The sequence below is a fragment of the Periophthalmus magnuspinnatus genome, chromosome 24 (genome assembly GCF_009829125.3).
Source record: "Periophthalmus magnuspinnatus isolate fPerMag1 chromosome 24, fPerMag1.2.pri, whole genome shotgun sequence".
Lineage (NCBI taxonomy): Eukaryota > Metazoa > Chordata > Actinopteri > Gobiiformes > Gobiidae > Periophthalmus > Periophthalmus magnuspinnatus.
The window spans coordinates 17281897-17302100 of NC_047149.1; the positions used below are offsets into that span (position 1 = coordinate 17281897).

The 20204-nt window shown below is 38.4% G+C and overlaps 1 protein-coding gene across 1 annotated transcript; it reads right to left on the reverse strand.

Annotated features, from left to right (window-relative positions):
* Positions 1 to 1371: 1371 nt before the first annotated feature.
* On the reverse strand, positions 1372 to 19003 carry tmem200a (transmembrane protein 200A). The gene is made up of 5 exons (XM_055232268.1): positions 18305 to 19003; positions 6621 to 6749; positions 5531 to 5817; positions 4687 to 4847; positions 1372 to 3570 (listed from the first exon to the last, which is right to left on the reverse strand). The coding sequence occupies exons 2-5, from the start codon at positions 6740 to 6742 to the stop codon at positions 2509 to 2511; spliced, it is 1632 nt and encodes a 543-aa protein (XP_055088243.1). The 5' UTR covers positions 6743 to 6749; positions 18305 to 19003; the 3' UTR covers positions 1372 to 2508.
* Positions 19004 to 20204: the final 1201 nt, after the last annotated feature.

The following is a 20204-nucleotide window of genomic DNA, read 5'->3' on the forward strand; positions in this document are numbered from 1 at the left end:
TCCCTATTATTACTGTGCCTTGTTATTAGAATACACAGAATAATTGACAGGCTGCAACACTTTTGAAAGTGTGAAGCAGACTTGAGCTGTCAGTCTAACACAGAACACACTCATGTGCTGTGCCTGGCCATTCTGTCCTCTCAAAGGGAACATAAAATTCAAATTCTCCACCTGCTGAAGCTTATAGGATTTGGAGAAATATATTAAACCGACTTTCTTTGATCTGCTGTTTAAAGCCTACATCAGGGAAAAGTGAATGAGATGCACCAGGCAGATATAAATTTGTAAAAAACATCGCATAATATATCTCCAGTGGAACAAAAGACCTAATTTTAGCTGACTTACCCCACATGTCAACTGGTATCAATCAACTGAAATCTCCCTGCACTGTCTACATCACATAGAGTTAGGATTAATTTTACTTTGTCTCAGTGAAAGTCAGTTTGATTAAAGGTACACTGTGTAGCTTTTCACTTGGGGGTTAATAGGGGTAAATGGTAAAAATACGCCTTGCAAATCATCTATTCTCACTATGAGTATCACCTCTCCACAGATTTGATCTATAACTTGGCCTGGAGAAGGTATCTCCTCCATGGAGATAAGTTTAAAGCCATACTGTAGAACATTCCAGGCAAGGCAATAACATCGCCATGGAGGCATGTGTGTCTAAATATACTTGTAAGTATGTCTATAATTACATTAAAGCTGAAATATGTATATTTCATGCAGTGGAATAGGTCGCTGAGCATGTCTGTGTGTAGCTGGGGATTATATGATAATATGCAGTGACTGCAAGTCAACAAATATATTTTCCTTTTGAATTTTTCTCTTCTGGTGTGACCACAAATAATCACTTCAGGTTTTTTGAGATATGTATATTCCCAGATCATTTTAACATAAACTGGGCAGCACAGACAGTTTCTTTTTTTCCAATTTTCTCTAACAATATTTTAAAAATAAATCTGTAGTGTAAAATGGATTTTGCCATTTTAATTAAGCACTTTTTGCTGTCAGATGGCAAAAGTATAATAGCAAACAGCTTGAAGTTTAATTGTACCAATGCATTTTTTTATTCAGCTTGTGTTTGGACCATGGTAAATTTAAATACTCAACAGGGGTTGCCAGATTGGTCTCCCTAGTGCTAATCAGTGCTTTACTGTCAGGATTATTACATCAGATGCCCTTCCTGATGCAACCTTCTATATTTAGACTTGCACAAACACAAGGCTTTTCTTGTTAAAATGTAACATGGATTAAAGTAACATCATTTTAAAAGAGCTGAAAATAAGACATACTTTATCTCAAACCAATGTTTGTAGAACAGCCTGCGTCCTCTAGATAGAAATCAGCATAGTCAGAAGGCAACAGTTTCATCGAAAATACAGTTTATTTTTAGACAAGATAAAACTGTACATGGACTCATAGGAACCACTAATGAGGCTTTCCGGCGAGGTTCCCGCTTCTTAAAAGAGCTGCTGCCGACTGCCGCGGTGCACCTGTTGTGTTGCGTGGGAACACACACACCACGCTTTATGTCACGTTTGAATAACAAGACAGTCCTGTTTATGCCATGTGGTAAAAATAGCACGGAAAAAGGCTACTAATTGCAATTGCAGATGTGACAGGACACGATAGGAGCTGACAAACTGAACTAAAGTGGCTGTGGTTTGTAAAATAAAGTATTTTTATGGAAGAAAAAAAAATCTGTGTGTCTTAACAGCTCCAGCTAAGTAAATGTCTTTCCACATCAAATTTGCTATAACTGCTTGGGATTGCTGGTATTACACTGAAATGTACAAACAGCTTTCATCCTACTCAAAATACCCATATAAGCTATATTTAATACAACTGTGTATAGGTCCATGAAAACAGTATAAAAATGAACCATCATATCCTGAGTAAGTCTAATTAGTCTGCACATACATGGACAGTTACAGTACTTTCTGACATATTACCAACTCCTCTCATCGATACAGTAATGAAGTCTACTACAATCTGGAGACCAGCAACACACACCAATAACATTCACTGATCCTGTAACAAGATTTTCTCACATAATTTGCGCCAAGCGTACCTGTAGGTAAGTAGCATTTGACATTTAATCAATAGCCTTGTAAACAATTCCAAACTGCATCTAGACTCAACTGGAAAGTCATATTACCTTCCCATCACAATTGCGTTCACACTTGGCCTTGTCGGGTCTTGGTTTTAGCCCAATTTGAGTCCTGGTGTAGAGTTGGTTTCGTCTTGTTTTAGTTCAGGTTTATTCCTGATCAAGTCCAGGTTTAGTCCCAGTGGTTTCCCAGTTTTGATTTGGTGATTGTGCAAGTGTGAACGCACCATACATCTGAGTAATGGGCTTAGATGGCCAGGCTGTGCCATCTTTTCTGAAGGCATCGTATTTGCTGACCACTTTCATCTTTATCTGCCATTTCACAAGCCAGGTTAGCTACAAATCAGCACCTCTAAATAAAAACCTTTGTTCTCATGAGTTCGTTAGTCCATGATTCAGAATCGCGTCTCGGAGCTGCCTCTCTTTAGTGTACTGTTGTTAAACTCATCATGTTCAAAACTTAGATTGTTATGGGACCTGGATATCATGAGGAGTTTTTCCCGTTTGCTATAATCGCGCCGTGCTGCTATGGCAGCTGAATCGTCCAACAAGCGCTCGTTGTGATCCTCCCTGTCTTCCAACCGCGTGTAACCCTTACTGCTGCCTCTGGAGGCGCTGTTGCAGCTGCGGCTACTGTTGCTACGGTCAAGGCGTGGCCAGCTCGGGTGCTTCCTCTGCTCTTGGTGCACGCTGAGCATGCTCGGCCTGCGCTCCAGGTCCAGAGATTTGGAGTGGCTACTGAGCATGTGCAAAGAGGAGTTCGAGCCAAAGTCGCTGCGGGCCGCGCCAGGAGAGAGCCAGCAGCCTGAGGTAGACGAGGGGGCGGGAGATAGGGTGGAGGCAGACGAATGGTGGGAGGAAGAGGAGGCAGAGTTGCTGCGATGTAGACCTGGAGGTTTGGACGCCTTAGCAACAGTAGCCACCGGGACAGCTAATGACTCCATAGAGGTCAAAGGTTGTGACCGTTCATCCCCGCGCTCCCCTCTGTCGTCCTCTGTTATAGCCTCCATCTCTGGCTCATCAATGACACAGTTGTTAAGTTTGATCACAGGCAGAGTGAAGGCAGAGATGGAGGAGGTCACGATGGATCGAGCGTGGTGCCCGCCCCTCTCCCCATCTCCGTCCATAGACCACTGGTGCCGCACAGAATCTGCATGTGCCAGCCCCAACCCTGGGTTATAAAAGGGTCTGTCCTTATAGAGCGGAGCCAGGAGCCCAGCAAAACTACAGTCCAGTCTGGCCTGCTCTTCCTCCCCAAGCAGCCCCTCCTCCTCCTCAGCGGAACCCGCTGCGGACCTGGATGTGAAGCCGAGTAGCGAGGTGCGGGCCAGGCTGATGTTATCGCTGAAGGTCTCTCGTGTGTAGACACTGTTTCTGTGCAGCTGCTGCTTCTGCTCTTTTTGCCGTAGGCGATGGATGTCGATGACGGTGGAGTACATGTCCCTCATGTGGATGATCTGAGGGAGAGACAACAGTCAGGTGTGGAGGCACAATATTTTATTCATGATTTATGTAAAGGGAATATGCAGCGTTTCTGCACAGGTATATGAGTAATATTATAATGTAAGTGTCTGTACTCTGTCATAGTGTTAGGGGCCCACACACCCAGAGTTTAAACAATTTTCAGTGTCTTTTTCCTGGTACTTTTTACTTTGATATTACTTTATTACTTTTGCTAGTAACTTTTATCATTGTGTGTGTTGTATTATGTATGTGTGCTAAAAGTACTGAAAATCAGATATTAATCAATACTAAAACTAGTATCAAAGCTAGATTACGCAAATATCGATACTGAAAAGAAGTCACATAACTGGATCAAAGTTGACCTTTCCTGGACAATTTCAGCTTGAGTTTTATCAGAATTAGTTTAAAGCCACATGACATAATAAACAAATATGATTATTTTGTGTTTAAAATTACAATTTAAAAAAGAGCCTTCAAAGTATCAGAATCGGTATTGAGTATCAAGTTTATTCTGTAGTATCAAAATTGAGTCTATCTATTTAACTGTTAGCTTTTCAGGGGTATAAATATATGTAGTAAGCAGTTCATTTACATTGCTACTACACAGTTGTTATAGCTTTTAGCACAATATTTGCCAATTTGATGAGCGTCATGTTACTCTTGAATGCAGACTTCAGGGCATCATCATTGGTCTATTTGTTTTAATGACATTATTAGATTTGATTAGAAAGACTTGCAGAAAAATTCATTATCTCCATAAATTACATGCTCTGGATGGTCTCATATGGGACTACATATGCGGCTCACTTAGAGAGTTGGCTTCTCATTTGCATTACCTGGAGAGTAGATAAGAATGCAGGAAAGCGTTAATCAAATCAAGATGGAGGAGGAGAGGGCACAAGAGCAGGAAAATACGATCAGAGGAAAATTGGAGGGATAAGGGTGGAAGGAAGTGGATCTGTGCAGTAGATATGGAGACGTGATGAATATGAATAACCCCTCTGTGCCACGATTTTTGTACAGAGCAAAAAATAGGAGCGAGAAGAAATATTAAAAACTTATTTTGTTGACTGATGTGTTTCAATGTATTCAGTGTAAATGTATTCTACCTTTGTTTCTCTGTCTCTGTTTTCATGGAGAATGGCATTTGCACATATGAAGATAAATATCCCAATGCCCATGGTGAAGGGTCCGAACATCTTCATCCTCTCAGAATGACGATGCTGCTCCAGGAAGCGGGTCAGAAGGCCAGCTCTCTGCTTTGAGGTTTCTAAGAGCAAAACAACAATGAGGAATTAGGTAAGAAATAAGGAACATTTGTTTTACGGTTCTTTCTTTCTTTATTTCTTATTTGTTTATCAGGGACCATGTACAAATGAATTAATCTTACATCACTGGCCTCATAGCATAATCGCTTAAGTTATATTTTGGCCAAATTGATTTTTCTGTCTCAGTCTACTTTCCAGATCCTGCTGCAGGTATCACTGGCTCTGTCCTTGGCCAATTAGAAACAGTTTTACAGTAAAAAAAAAAAAAAAAAAGAAAAAAGAAAAAAAAGAAAAACACAACCCACCTACGTCATTTTATTGACAGAAAAAAAATTGAAAATACAAAAATCATTTGGTTATCCAAAATCTAACTAAAATTTAAGTACAACTTTCAAAACCATTGCTCTAGTTGTATATACACTTGCTTTTCTGTTTTATGAGTGAAGAAGAGCCATTTTTCTCCCCACTTGAGATATTTAAGTAATTTACACCAACGGCCAATAGAAGGAGCTGATCACGACTTATTGGGTCAGGACATGCTTTTACATATTACAAAATATTGTCTTGTTGTTTTGGCACTATATGTTTTGTTGATTTAGGTGACTTTTACAGATTAAACTAGTTTTGTCTTATTTCTGCACAATGGTAAAACTAATTTCTATTTTATCTCCACAACAATTCATACCTTCATGATCAGTGCTGGTTGAATTGACTCCACCTCCTTTCGATACATTGGTTTTTACTTCATATATCTCTTTGTTGGCAGATGCTGGGGCTCTCTCTGGCTTGGTCCTTTCTCCTGATACTGTTTTGGATGCTTCCGTTCTGTCGCCATGGGGCCAGTAACCAAGCGTTGCCATGCCGATCCCTACTGCCAGAATAACCAGTCCCAAAAGCAGAAAAAACCCAGAGGCAGAGTACAGCCGTAGTCGTCCCCGAACAATTACAACATCTGTTCTGCGCTTCCTCTTTCTACAAAGGTACAGACAGAGACAAAATGAATTTTAAGACACCACATATTCATTGATATTTTGGCTGTGATTTTGTGATGATCACTGTCAAATTAGGCTGTGTTTGTGCATTATGCAAATCACACTGAATATGAAAACTTAAATTATGTTTTCTGCTTCTGTTGTTATACCCATGGCTATTTCCTCGTCTACATAAACAATTTGTCTTCCATATAGTACTAAAAGTGAATTTGATGAAGTTGGAATACTACAAGTAAATGATCAGTTATTAAAGTTGCACTTTGTAAATTTTATGATAGAGATTCCACCACCTTCTTTCTCACTTGAAATGTTTTTTTCTGTACCTAGAATGTTCCACAATAGGGCATTAAATTCATCTGTGTCAATGGAGTCAAGTAGATGACGTAATCAGGACAGGTACCAGATGAATTCAGTGGAGTGGCGACCCTGCTCACAGTGTAAGAATGCATGCAGCTGTAAATGCACCTGTAAATGAATAAATACAAGATAGATAAGTATAATGCCATATTGTGGAACAACGTAAGACAAAGCAATAGCATATTCAAGGAGACTAGAATGTAGCGGACCCCCACTAGAATTATTTACATAGAACAACTTAAATAAATGTCAATAATTATATAATAAATCGCAAAAAAATTAAGACAAAACAAGATACCTTTTGTGGATTTTAAATTGATAAATTAAATTGATAAATGTTGTGATTTTTTCTTACTAACAAGAAAAGGGTCTGATAATCATTAAATCTATGTACATTTCTTTCATGTCATCTTAGCCTTGTTTTACCTGGGAGCCTGCTCTGGGGCAGGACCTCCCAAAGCAGCTGAGAGCGGTCGATGTTGAGACCGACACGAGTCTTGGCGTTTAAGTTTGGCCAGTCCAGTCAGTACCCCTGCTGCTGCTGTCATGTTTCACCTACAAAGACAAAACATTTTACCATTTACTGTAAGGCTGCACAATATATCACAATAATACAAATGTTATGCTGATACCAATGTTGGCTAATGCAGTCAGCAATATAGCAAGAAAATACATATACTGGAACAACACAAAGTTCCTCATATTACAAGAATTTATATATTTTGAGATATTTAACAGTAAAAAGTCACATTTACGGTTTAGTATGTAATCCCTCAAAGGCCCGTGCAGACAGAATGTGGTGAGCAGCAAGACAAGACAAGCGACAAGAGCACACTGCTGTGGTGCCGGGAAGAGCACAGGTTTGTCACCTTTGTGAGGAGCTGCTGCTCGCGCTCCAGTTGGATTTTTCAACAGGAGCGGTTTACACTGAGAGGCACTTTAGATCACACAACTTGAAATGTCCTTTTCCCCCAAGTAGAACCTTTGCTTCATTTTACAAAGTGAAGAGGCCAGGCTAGTGCTGTCGTGATCTGACTCCAAAAGGATTAGGTCTCTTGGACATAATGTTATTATCACTTCAATGTGGTAAACCTACAATGCTAATTTACATTCATAAACTTCACACAAACTTCAAGGCAACGTGCTACCCTTCTTCCTGGCCTGACTGCATTCAGTCTGCTCTCCACATAGCGGCACTCATGTCCTGTCTGCACGGTCCTTAGTTGTCCAGGGAAGTACCATCACAAAAGAAAACTTTATTCTGTCAACTGGACCAAAGAGTGAAAACATTTTACCACTCGTCCACGTCACTTCTAAGCCTGTTTGGTCTTGGTATATAGTCTATGTTAAGTTTTTGTTTCAGTGTTATTTTTTTAAATTTGCTAAACTTATTGCATCAAAAAGTACATTAAAATATTGCAATAGTATTGCTGTCCCAATAATAATTATCTTTATTGAAATATTGCATCTTTATGTAATATTGTGTGCCCCAATTTACTGCACTGTTTCTTTTTTTAAATTCTGCAATGATTCCTCACAAGCATATTAGGCATTTTGCATTGTCAGCCAGTATCTTCTTTAAACACTACTTAACATTGAAAGTGCTCCTATCTTCCATCAGCACTGAACTAGTTCTTGAGATCACACTTGAGATCACACATTTGCCTTGTTTCACCCAGGGCTGCCATACAACAAAATCGTTTTTGAAAATCTTTTTTTTTTCCCTTTTACAGACGGAGAAGTCAGTCACACATTGTTGAGGCATTTGATAAAAGAAAGTATACAGTGATTCATGTGAGTGCAGATAAAGTTCAGGATTATGTACAGTTGAGAGCCTAAGGGACAGTAAAGTGTATATCACAGTGGATAATAATAATAATGTTTACTCCTACACTCACTTTTTTAACATCTTCAGGCTGTGATATTTACAGAAAAACAAGATGGTAACAGATGGGAATGACGCACATGTCTACACTTGTATTTGCAATGAAACCTTATAGTGTGTAAGGCATGGCAATTTATCAAATTTGCATTGTGATTTCAATCATTGCTCCAGTCAATTACAAAAAAAAAAAGGTAAAAAAAAATAGCTAATCTGATCTACATAGTTGCAAATAATTATTGTTTAAATGAATTGCCTCTGGGTATTTTGGATTTATTCAATTACAAGTTTTTACTGTTCAAAAACTTACCTGATAGATGATATAAATACATTTAATACCATACTGTAGATTATTCCAGACAGCACGATAATATCTTCACAATATTATCTCATCTAATCGACGTTTCAAATAATTGTGATTTAAATTATATGTAAGTGTTTTTGTTGTCCAAAAATACCTTCAAGAAACAAATTCCTCCAGATAGTGGGCTCATCAGATCTGAACTATAACTTGACCTTGCGGTGTTACCTGTTTGTCTTTATGGAGATAGATACATATAATGCCATACTGTCGCATATTCCTGGCAAAGCAGCAATATCTCATTAATTCTTCTAATGTACATTGTTTCAAATATTAATAATGACTTCAATTATATGTCTGTGGGTATAACCTTTGAAATGCAGAGAGGCATCTCTGACATAACATTGAAATCTGTTTGATGGCTCACCAGCTGCACTAACTGCTATTAATAGTTATTAAAAGCATGGGCGCTTTAAACAAACACTGGCTTATATTTGGGAGGCCCTCATTTTGGGTCCAAATGGCTGTTAATCTGGTCTCACATGCACATTAACATTGTCCCGTTTAGCGCTAAGAGGATTTATTAGACCACATTTGCTCTTGAAAATCCCAGAAGAGCACAAAAATCTAAAAGTGACCTCAAGGGATCAAGTATATCAACCAACTATAATTCCAGCTGGTACACTGCTAACTTGGACAATCGGTTTTCCAATATAATACACAAGACCTATGTCACAGTTAGTATGTTCCAGAACACACACCACAACATATCTTCCATCAGATCTAATTAGTTAAACATCCAACCACACATAATGCAATCATCGCAACATAACTAGAAATGAGTGGTATTCCCATATATCCCATATTGCTTTGCTGCTACAATGCAATTCAAGTAAAAAAGTAGTATTGTGTTGTGTGCCGCTGTTAGAGCTGTAAGATTAAAGAAATCAAATCAGCATTGTTCATGTGGTCTCAGATGTCTCCAAGTACAATGCATCTTGCTTTGTTTTGTTCCACTGTGCAAAATGGTGGTTGTTGAAATATTTTTTTAGCCAACTTTCCACTCATTTTGAAAGCAGTAGTAGTTATTATTGACAACTCAAACACTGAGAGATACGCTCTTTGTCTCTCCTTCAAGTTCAAGTTTATTTTTGGTATGATATTATACCAAAAATAAACTTGAACTTGAAGGAAAAACAAAGAGGCAGAGCTAGAGTTAGATTTTATCAACATAGAATTTTACAGACTAACAAAATGACCAGTAAATCATTGGCAGTAAAATGAGCACATAGAGCAGACTAATGGTTGTGAAACTTTTCATGCCAAATACCACCAAATATTTGACCTTCCAAGTACTGCCTGATACAAACCAGGTCTAAACAGTCTGAAACAGGATTACCCCATACCTACAGTACTTCTATACAAGAATGAAGCAAAATGAGGATAAGATGTGAATTAAATTATATGCTAGACCACCAGAAGAAGCTTGTGTACCACCATTGTACTTGTACCACAGTTTAAGAAAACACTGCAGATGATTATATTCTGATCAATAAGCATGTGAACATTCTCAGTCAGTAGACACATTAGTCGATTTGAGGAATAAATACAAACTGTCTGATTTAAACTGTCTGATTTGCTGATAACATATTTTCTTTATAACCAGATTGCGAGGAAACGTTTGCTATTGTTGAATCCCTATTCCCCTTGATTGCAGTGATAATAGTAGGTATTTATTATTGACCGTAATGCACTGTCAAGCTTGTAATTAGTAGTACATCCACAGTGAGGTCGCGGCGAGGTAGAATTTTTTTTAGCTGCATGTTTGCAATCCAGAGTGTTTGTGTATGGGAGGATGACGCCAATTTAGCATGGGAATGAAAACACACTACTGACCCATGTTATTCCTCTTTCTCTGATCTCTCTCTGCCCCCTTAATGTATTCCGGTTGGTACCCTGAATAATTTTGAGTTTCCTTTACCTAGTTCATATTACTTTCTACTAAATGTATGACTCGATGCCTACAATGTTACACAGTATGGCATTACATATATCCATTATTTGGCGTTTTTTTAATGATAGGTGATTTTTTTTGTTCAAGAATACCTTAAAAACATGACCGAAGTAAGGTTTATTTTGTTAACTTGTAACTTGACTCCATGGAGACAAGCAGGTAGTGAACCCTCTACTAGAAATGTCACGTAGTGCACCTTTAACTAATGCAATGCCTGAACAAGCAAGTCAGACATAGTTTGGCACATATTTAGACAGATTGAGAAAATAACAGATAATCACTATTGCCCACCTCTAGTTAAATTTTGTAATATGTTTTTCATCTCAATTTTTTTTTTTTACCAATGCGGTAAGTAGGCTTTCAGACAGATGGTGAATCACACAAGGACTATCTCTCTTGCAGCGCGTCAAACACTAGCCCACACATTCTGTCAAGTGGAGGAGGAGGTATATCCTACAGAACTGGACAAGATTCGAGGAAATAAGAGGTAAAAACTCAAACTCCACTGAGAACTATATTATAAAAGATGTTGTCTAAAGAATGTTTAAGCAGGACATAAAGTGAATGCAGTTCTTTTATTTATTTAATTGTGACAAATTCTGTTTCTGTTCTTTTTTTCTTCTTTCTTGTATTATTTTGTTTCTTCTTAACTTTATAAAACAACCTTTTAGTCTTAAATGTATTTTATTACTCCAACCATTCTACATTATTTGCTGATTCCAAGGAGGTAAAATGTTATTTTAACCTTTGTTTACAAGTTTTGTTTCTAATTTACTGCCCCACTGAAACATCCCTAGTAAGGTTGCTTTTTGGATAACTGGTATATCTCTAACTATTGCTGCGTTCCAGGCAGCTGGTAGGTGGGTTATTTCTCATTTGACCTTTGCGAGTCCAACTTCCAGGATGTTCCAGATGATTTAACTAGTAAACAATATGTCTAATTCCAGAAATTTTGTATTTACATTTTTTTAGCGTACAGTTTATGTACAAGCAGCATTCCAGGGCATTTTTTTCAAGTCAAAAGTGGGAAACAGCCCAGTTACCAGTTGTCATGAGTCATTTGTAGGATATGCCAAATAGTGTCCAGTTTGTCACATTATTGACACAGCAAACTATATACTTAAAGGAATAACTCATCACTTATTTCCAAAAATGGCATTCATATATGAGATATTGAAGGAAACCTGGAATCAAATGCTCAACCTTCTTTCTGAGGAGAGTAGAAACAAGTGGATTAGGCATCATCGCTTTGGTTACATGTTTGGCAAAATCTCAGTCTTTTATTTTTCAATATTTTCTCATGCCAACACAGAAGAGACACGCAGAAACCCAAGCCAAGACCATGTGTTGGTTTTACAAGTCTGAAGAACAAGAACAAGTGGAGCAGTGGATGAAGAAAGCGACATGCTGTTCTCCTACAACAGGGGACATCAACCGTCCAATCAGAAAGCCCCACGGCTCCTCACTGTGCCCTGTGTGTGCATTGACCACAGCAAATGAAAGGTTAATAGCTAATCACACCTGATCTATAACACAGCCAGTGAACAATAATCTGTCTCCATTGGCTCTTTTGTGTAAAACCTGCTCTGTATTTAAACCTCTACAAACATGATTCTCAAATTTTGCAGTTCAGTTTTCTTTTAAATTTCGATACTAAAATTGTTTAGCCGTAGTATACTCTCTTAAATTATTTTCCCTCTTCTTTGTTTAAAGGTGCACTGTGTAGCTTTCCTGGTGTAGGGTACCTGCCGGCTCATCTTTATGGAGCTGTTATTGCTTTGCCTAGATACAATGTTCCACAGTATGACATTAAAATACATAGTCAGATCTGTGGAGAGGTGACCACAATTACAGTAGGAGTACATGTGCAATGTATTTCTGACCATAAGAAGCTACAGATATAGGTTTAAAATCATACTGTAGAATATTCCAGCCATAACAAATTGCAACTCCATGGATACAAAGAGGTGAAGGACCCCCACCAAGAATGTTACATAGTGCACCTTGTGATCATCATAATACCTAAACTGTCTGTTGTTTATCCCTGCACCATTATAACAATTATCCAGTCCTCTTGCATTAGAACTGTTACTCTATTTGAACGCTCCTGCTTAATGCGTTTACCAGTGTGTAATAGGTTTGAAATCCTCAGCTCAGTTACAAGGGGTGTAAATTGTCCTTTTTTTTTTTTGTAAGCCTTATCTATAGAGAAGATACGTCACTGCTGGATCCCTATAGCAACAACACGTGCCGCTTCTGGGTGACACTACGAGTTACTATGGCAACAACCAGCTGTGTATTTGACATGTGGGTCAGTGTGAACTACAAAAGATAAATCAGGTTTTATTGAGGAGATGTAAAGGAAAAAAGTGCACAACAGGAGTTATAGCATTTTGTTACTTTCTACAAATATCTTCATCCAGGGCAGGACAGTAAGGCTGGATTTCACAACATTCTGTAGGTCAATATGTGATGTAGCTGGACGACAGGTCAATTAGTTGGTAAGTTTTGGATATACTAAGGGAAATACCATGATCTAACCCCTATCTGGGAGTATGGCGTTCTTGAAGCTGAAACCCACCCATTACTCTGTGTGCTTTAGTCTCAAACAGAACATTTACAAAATACTGAATGTAAAATTATTCTTTGCTAGCATTTCCAAGTAGCAGCTGAACATTGGAAGACATACACCCCACCCCACTCTACGTTGCTCACTTACACTATTGAGAGGAGCCATACCTGGTTGACTATAATTTCGTTTGTAAGGTCTTTAATGAGGGACTAAACACTAAACTGTGTACATTCCATTTTAGGAGAATTTTCTACGGTTCCTTGCCAATTTTTCATTATTTCAGTGCAAACAAGGTTAATTTGGAGCTTTGTGGTGTGTGCTGCCTCTGTGACATTGCGCTCCTCTGATGTCACGAGAAGCTCAATCAGACACACACCTGCAGGGATGGTGTATGAAGTATAATTCAAGCTCACGACTCCCCTCACTCTCCCCTGTAATCCGGGCTGCCCAGTTTTACAGCTCATTTGGACTGTGGCTGTGGACTGGGTTTAAGTGTTTAGTCCTACTTTAATGAAATTTCTGTGCCATTTTTGTCCCTGGGCTGGCACTGGAGTACACAAGGATCACACGGAAACAGGCATCACCTACATATTTGAACAATACCAAATTCTAATCATAAGTGAAAGAATGCGTGGGCACCGTCTCGTTCTATGGAATACAATGGCATCTCATTAACACATGTTATCACAGGTGTTGTGCGTAGATGTAAATGAAAGAAGGGGGATGGTTAGAAGAGTGCACGGAGGTGAAGAGAGAAAATCCATCATGTTGTAACACAAATTAACACATACAAGTGATAATTACATTGCATCTTCACAATTTCTCCGCGCAGGAACATGGGTGGCAGAGGTGCGAAAGGCAATCTCCAAAGAAGGAGGGAGAGTTGGAAACTGAGGACAGCCAGCGGCACTTGAGAAGAAGAATGGAGGCGGCGCTTTGAAGAGTCGAACAAAACCCAGATACACTTTTTTTTTTTTTTTTTTGGACTCAGAAGATCAGAGCTATAAATTTCTTCAATGAACTGTCCTTGGTCACTCCATGAAAACAAAAGAGAAAGTTATACTTTTTACTTTTTGTTCTTGTCACTGTGACAAGTCTTTTTACAAAGTTTCTAACAAATTTGTGTTTTAACATTTAACGTGCCATAATACATGGTAGTTGTGGTGGTTTGGTGCAATAGTTTACATTTAGCCTACATGTCTGGCTTTAAGATATAAAGTTATCTTAAAAGTGATTATCTATGGACATTGATCAAACTGGAAACAGTGTCATCACAATACAAATATGTCAAACTTGATTAAGCAAAAGGATTGATATTTGATACCATAATCCTCATTTTTATACTGATACTGCTTCAGATTTACTACTTTCAGATTTATTCTAAAAATATTCAGAAAAGATCTAATTGTACCCTGCTGATGTGATTTATTTCAGTATTCATTACTTAAAATGTGTATAGGTTTGATACTAGTTTTAGTATTAATTATTATAAGTGTATATTTGACAATCCTAACTAAAAGCATGAGTATAACTTTATTGAATGAATGAGTAAAATACAGCAGGAAGGAAAATTCAATTGGCCAAAATGACTAGTTGAAAATCAGTGTAATATTAAGTTGTGGTAACTAGAGAAATATGTTATTGGGGAAATAGTTTGCAGTGATCGATGGATTATGCTAGCATTTCCGAGCGGCAGCTGAATATCAGAAGGCAGACAACCCCCCACTCTTCGTTGCCACTCGCGTTAAGGTCACCTGCCATAACATAACACAAGCTCTATGAGTAAATCTAGAGAAGGACCCTCAACACAGCAGGCGTATGACTCACCAACTGACTACTAACTCTAATTTTAACTATATGCCTAAAAGGTTCATGAACAGTATGTGATTTTTTTATCTGTCCTTGGATAACTCATGCTTAAAGTCTGGACCAATCTTGAGCATTACCATGCGCTCTCACTGCAATGTCAAATTGAGCAAAAGTAGATGGCCCTGGTTTAAAATATGAGGTTACAGAATATGCCGAGACAATGGTTTAGAGCATATTAACATAAATGTGTGTTTTTGGGATAATGGCATTGGCAGAGTATTGGAATTGTGATTCAGACAAACACTAAAAAGTTGGTGTAGCAAAATATGATTAATATAAATGAGAAATGTTACAGAATGGACAAAACTAAAGCTAAGGGTAATATACTATACATATACAAGCCACCCCAACAATACTTCAATTATTCTCTGAAATCACTGAGTACTTTTGACTGGACAAAGGTACTCAAAGGTACTGTTTACCTCTTTGAGACAAAAAAAAGAAAAACTTACTTCCTGTCCTGATCCAAGCTGAAAAATATGTAGTACTTATTTCATTGCTGACAGCTCAATACCATTTTTAAAGATATTCTTACAATCCTTTTTATGTTGTCTGAATAATACAACAAGAGGAACTGACAGGCCAAATCAAGCAAATACACATTTTGCATCCAGTAACCTTATTATAAATGGACAGTTTTTCCTGTTGTACTTGTAATAAAAATGTATTATCGGTATTTTTCTCTAGTCTAAAGAACAGATTGCATTCAGTTACGCTTCACACTTAACTGTGTCCTATAGAATTTCAATAACTATTCTGTGGATGCGTGAAATGATGCATTGGGGGGGCACATCACACAATAGTTTTATGTTATGTAAGCTTTACACTATCTTTACTTGAACTCATGAATAATGTACAGCATGTTACACTCTTTAGTTGTTCATATGGCATGAAACAAAGTACAAACTGTTTCATTACTTTGTGCTCTTACTTTTGCATATTAACCTTGTCTTTGAGTTTATGCGGCTGATTCTTGAAGTGGAATTCTCTTTTTCTTTTGCACGAGTTCAAAGGTCAGGTCAGTTGTGGAGAGAGGGTCCTGCAGCTGTCTCGCTCGCCCACACACTAGAAGCTATGGATGAACTATTGTATCAGAATAACATGAGAGAAGCTACTGCCCCTGTCTTCGGTTTGCAATATATCCACTCTATTCAGTTTACTAAAGAATAAAACATGGATGATTTTGATGACCACATTTTACAAGTTTTACCCAAAATTAACGTTGAAGTGACTATTATCTCAATCCAGTCTTAATTGTAGCTTACATAACGTGTCCAATTATAGCATATTATAATTATTAAGAGCACAGATACATTACAAAAAGTGGTACTGTTGTTTTTGGGTCATCAGTGTTTACTGTTCCTGCAGACTATTGAAAGACAGGCCCAACCTCTTGACTGGGATATAAGCTCTGTTGCTATATTATGATAATTTAATGCATTTACAGCCATTTAATTGATAATGTCTTACTCAAACTCTTATAAAAGAATCACTGGTGCTATTACACCCCATCAAACACTGCATTAGCCTCGCAGAAAAGCACAATATGATGTGGGTGAGAAAAAATAAAACAACCTAAGATCACAGAAAAATACTGATCCAATGTCTAAGAAAAGATGGAGATTTACTTTCAGACTTGTGGTAAAGGGTGAGTCATCTTATCTGGACAGTATAATGTAACTTTTCTGATGCTTGTGTCGACTGATGTTAGTCTGGAATGTTTCACTGTATAACATTATAAAGATTTATCTTGTGTAGCTGCATTTATTCAGTTGCTATAAACATGATGCATTCTTACTGTGAGCAGGCTTGCCTCTCCACAGATCTGACCTGCAACTTAGCTTTGTGGTAAAATCTGCTTGCCTCATCGAGATTCAAGGTTAATGCCCTATTGTTTAACACTCTAAGCTAAGCGATATCATCTCCATGGAGACAAGCATGTGGTGTATCCTCCACCAGAAAAGTTACATAGTCCACCTTTAAGTCATTCCCCTACTTGCCCACCATATACTTCATAATTTCTCAAGTCCATCTCTCTATAACTCCACTATCTTCTATCTGTTTTTGTTTTGTTTGTGCTAATAAACATAGCGCCACTTCCTTATTTATCTTAACGTCCCTCACACTTAATCAGCACGGTTGCCAGCCATGACAAATTCCTAGAGGCTCGGGAGAATAGGACTTTTAATTGAATCATCAGAGGAGCGCGGCAGACGGCGTGTGCTCGGTGGAGAGTGCATATCCCTTGTTGATGGCGGTGAAAATGACTCATTGTGTTTTCTCTACATTGCCGTTGTCAGTCAGTCACCCTTCACCCACTCACCCACTCAGAGCACATCTCCAAGCACACACTGTCCCAACCTGCCCCACGTCACCTTTACAGCAGCTATGGGATTCACTGTAGCATTTTCATTAGCATAGTTTTTCTTTTGTGATACAGCTGTAGTAATTCTCACCTTGAGGTTTTCTTTTCAATTATGTTATAACTGGTTCTTCACATCATAAAATTTTACAAAACAAAAGTACAAACATAATCTTATTTCAATCTAGGCTACACTTTATATGTGGGTTTTCTACACACTGAATGCCCCCTTGTGTGCATTGTAACTTATACTGTATATTCTTTGCCAATTGACCTTCGTGTAACTATCCCGCTGGCACAGAATAAAGTTGGCCATATAAAACCAAGTAGTCACACTTTCTGAAATTGACAGAAAACTTTGTGGTGCAATAAAATGGACTGGGTTATTAATGCACTATTCTGTTTATGGAACTGCATCTTTAGGCACGCTCATGGTTGCTTATTTGATTAGCTCAAATCATTTTTTTTCATTGCAGACTCTGAGCAGGCTGCCATAAGCCTGAGGCAGTCACTTTCATGCCTGTTACAATGCATCTTACTTGAGGATAAATAACCCCACTATCTTTTGTACACTATTGTCCAAATTAAGATTCAGTGCATCTTTACAACAGCAAGTTCCATGATCATGCTTCAACTGGACATCTGCAGCTTTGGGGAAAATGTGAAATATGTAACAGAAATATGTACAGTGTAACACAATCCCTGCACAGCCTGTTTAATGAATTAGGCAGTTGTCTGTACTACACCCCATCTTTGTCCTTGGTGTAAAATGACCTACCGTTGGGACTTTGTAGTTAGAAGCAGAAGTGTGATTGGGGATTAGTTGAAATTAAGCCTCAATCTAATTGTGTGTAATGTGATTGGCAGAGATGACAGCTCATTTTTACTCAGTGTATCAGAGCAGTGCCATGTAAAGTGTAGAAGACCAGACGAATTTAATGCAAAGTGTTGTACATTATGAAGATGACCTTTGACCTCCTTTTAACACCTAGCGTTACTATGGAAATACAGTTAATTATAGAAGAACTGTTCTGCAGCCTGCATGAAAAAAGACACGAAACATGATAATATATTCAGAGAGAAAAGTTACTTAGAAATGACAGCTCTTACCTTTTATAGAATCGACTGTCCACGGTCACTGTGCCATTAGACATGGGCTAGGGATGAGCCTGGAACCTGGGGGATTGGAGAAAGCATTCATCTTCCACTTTGAAGACTACTTCCGTGGAGCTGTCATACCGGAGTGAAAAGGATGATGACGGGGACAGCAGAGCTTCTTTTGGGATTTGGCAACAGCAGTATTCCGTATATCCAAGTGTCTTAATAATACAAACCACGCGCGTCCATTTTACCAGATAGCTCGCTTCAAAGTGTAAAAAAAAAAAAAAAAGAAGAAGAAGAAGAAGCGAGGAACACGTTTGTGCGCTCAAGAGAAAAAAAGGCGCTCGTACGTCACACAGAGGATCTCTCAAAAACGTGGCTTGTTCTTTCCCACAAAAATACAGACACTCTTAATGTACAACAAAATCATAGCGACCCCAGATTGTTACTTTGAAGACGTTTTTCTCTCGTGCGTAAAGCTCAAAACACGGTTCAAAACTTGTCGCCTCGATTCACCCTTGGAACAAAAGGAGCGCGCGACCTGTTTTATCAACTCTTAACCACAACAAAACAGAAAAAGATGAGCGATAAACAAAAATAAAGTACGTCTTATTCCCTGGAGATACCGTGGACGCTGCAGCTCCACGCAGTTGATCCAAACGCGCGTGTCCGCTTGTGGGAACGTGAGATAGGGGCTTCTCTGTGTGTGGAGAAAGGAGGAGAAAGAGGAGAGAGATAGGGAGAAGAGAGAGGAAGAGTGGAGAGAGAGAGAGACGGTAGAATAGTTTACATGCGCAGTCCGTGAGTATGTTTATGGAGAGGGTCAGGCATTGTGCCATGCTTGGCTGCTGCTCGCATGTAAAGCGCAATGGAATAGTGGTTCTGTGGGGGAGAGCTCTGGGATGCTTTAAACCTTTGTAAATTATGCATCTCAGAGGGAGCAATAAGCAGCTCCAGACAGTTTGTGTTGGCATATAGGTCTTCCTTTTGTTTTTTGTTTTTTTGTGTGGACTCTGTAGAGACATTACAGTTGTTTAAACGGTGTCCTAGATGTGGTATTGTGGCTGGATCTTCAGATGTTTGCTTACTGTAAACTGTAGAATGCTTTTGGTGGAGGCATCGATTCGACAGGGATTCTTGCTCATAGCACGTGGCATTGGTTTATGTAGGCTTCTGTAGGGAGTGTGTCTGTTTCATGACTAACGAAAGTAGCTTAATTTTAACTGCATTGCCTAACTTCACAGTCAAGGAATTATAATAAATTAATATTTGGTATAACTTTGGTTCTGCATTGTGGTATGCCCATTTGTAAAATTAGATGTGGTCTTTGTAATATTATAAGAGCAGTTCTTGTGCTAAAGCTGCAGTTTTATGTCTACACCAAATCAGTGGTGCAGATGTTGGCATGCTTGTCATTTCCTGTATTTACATTCTGAAAGATTCTAGAGGAAATCTGGTGTGAACGACAGGAAAATGAAACACAGATTTGGGTTTTGGACCTAAAAATAATGTTTTCCTACAGATTTTGTGTTTTGTTTGAGATGGTTGAGATATGAAAAAGCCTTCAGGCACAAAGTGGTTACACAGCTATTAAGGACCACTGAGGTTTTCTTGAGCTGCATGTCAGTTGGCAAACCTGTCAGTATGTAACCTCAACCTCAACCTAAACTCCCAATTAGAACCACAAGTCTGCTTCTAAAAACACCAAAAATAACAATTTGACATCTTCGAATGTCTCTACTATCTGTGGGCACATCTAAACACATAGCATGCAATTGACTCACAATTACAGATATTGTAAGACTATCTAGTTTGAATTAGGCCTAATGATAGAAAAATATATATACATGTTGTGAAAAGAGTGTGAGAAAACCAGTGTGGGCAACAGAAACAAAGCCAGGCATTGTAG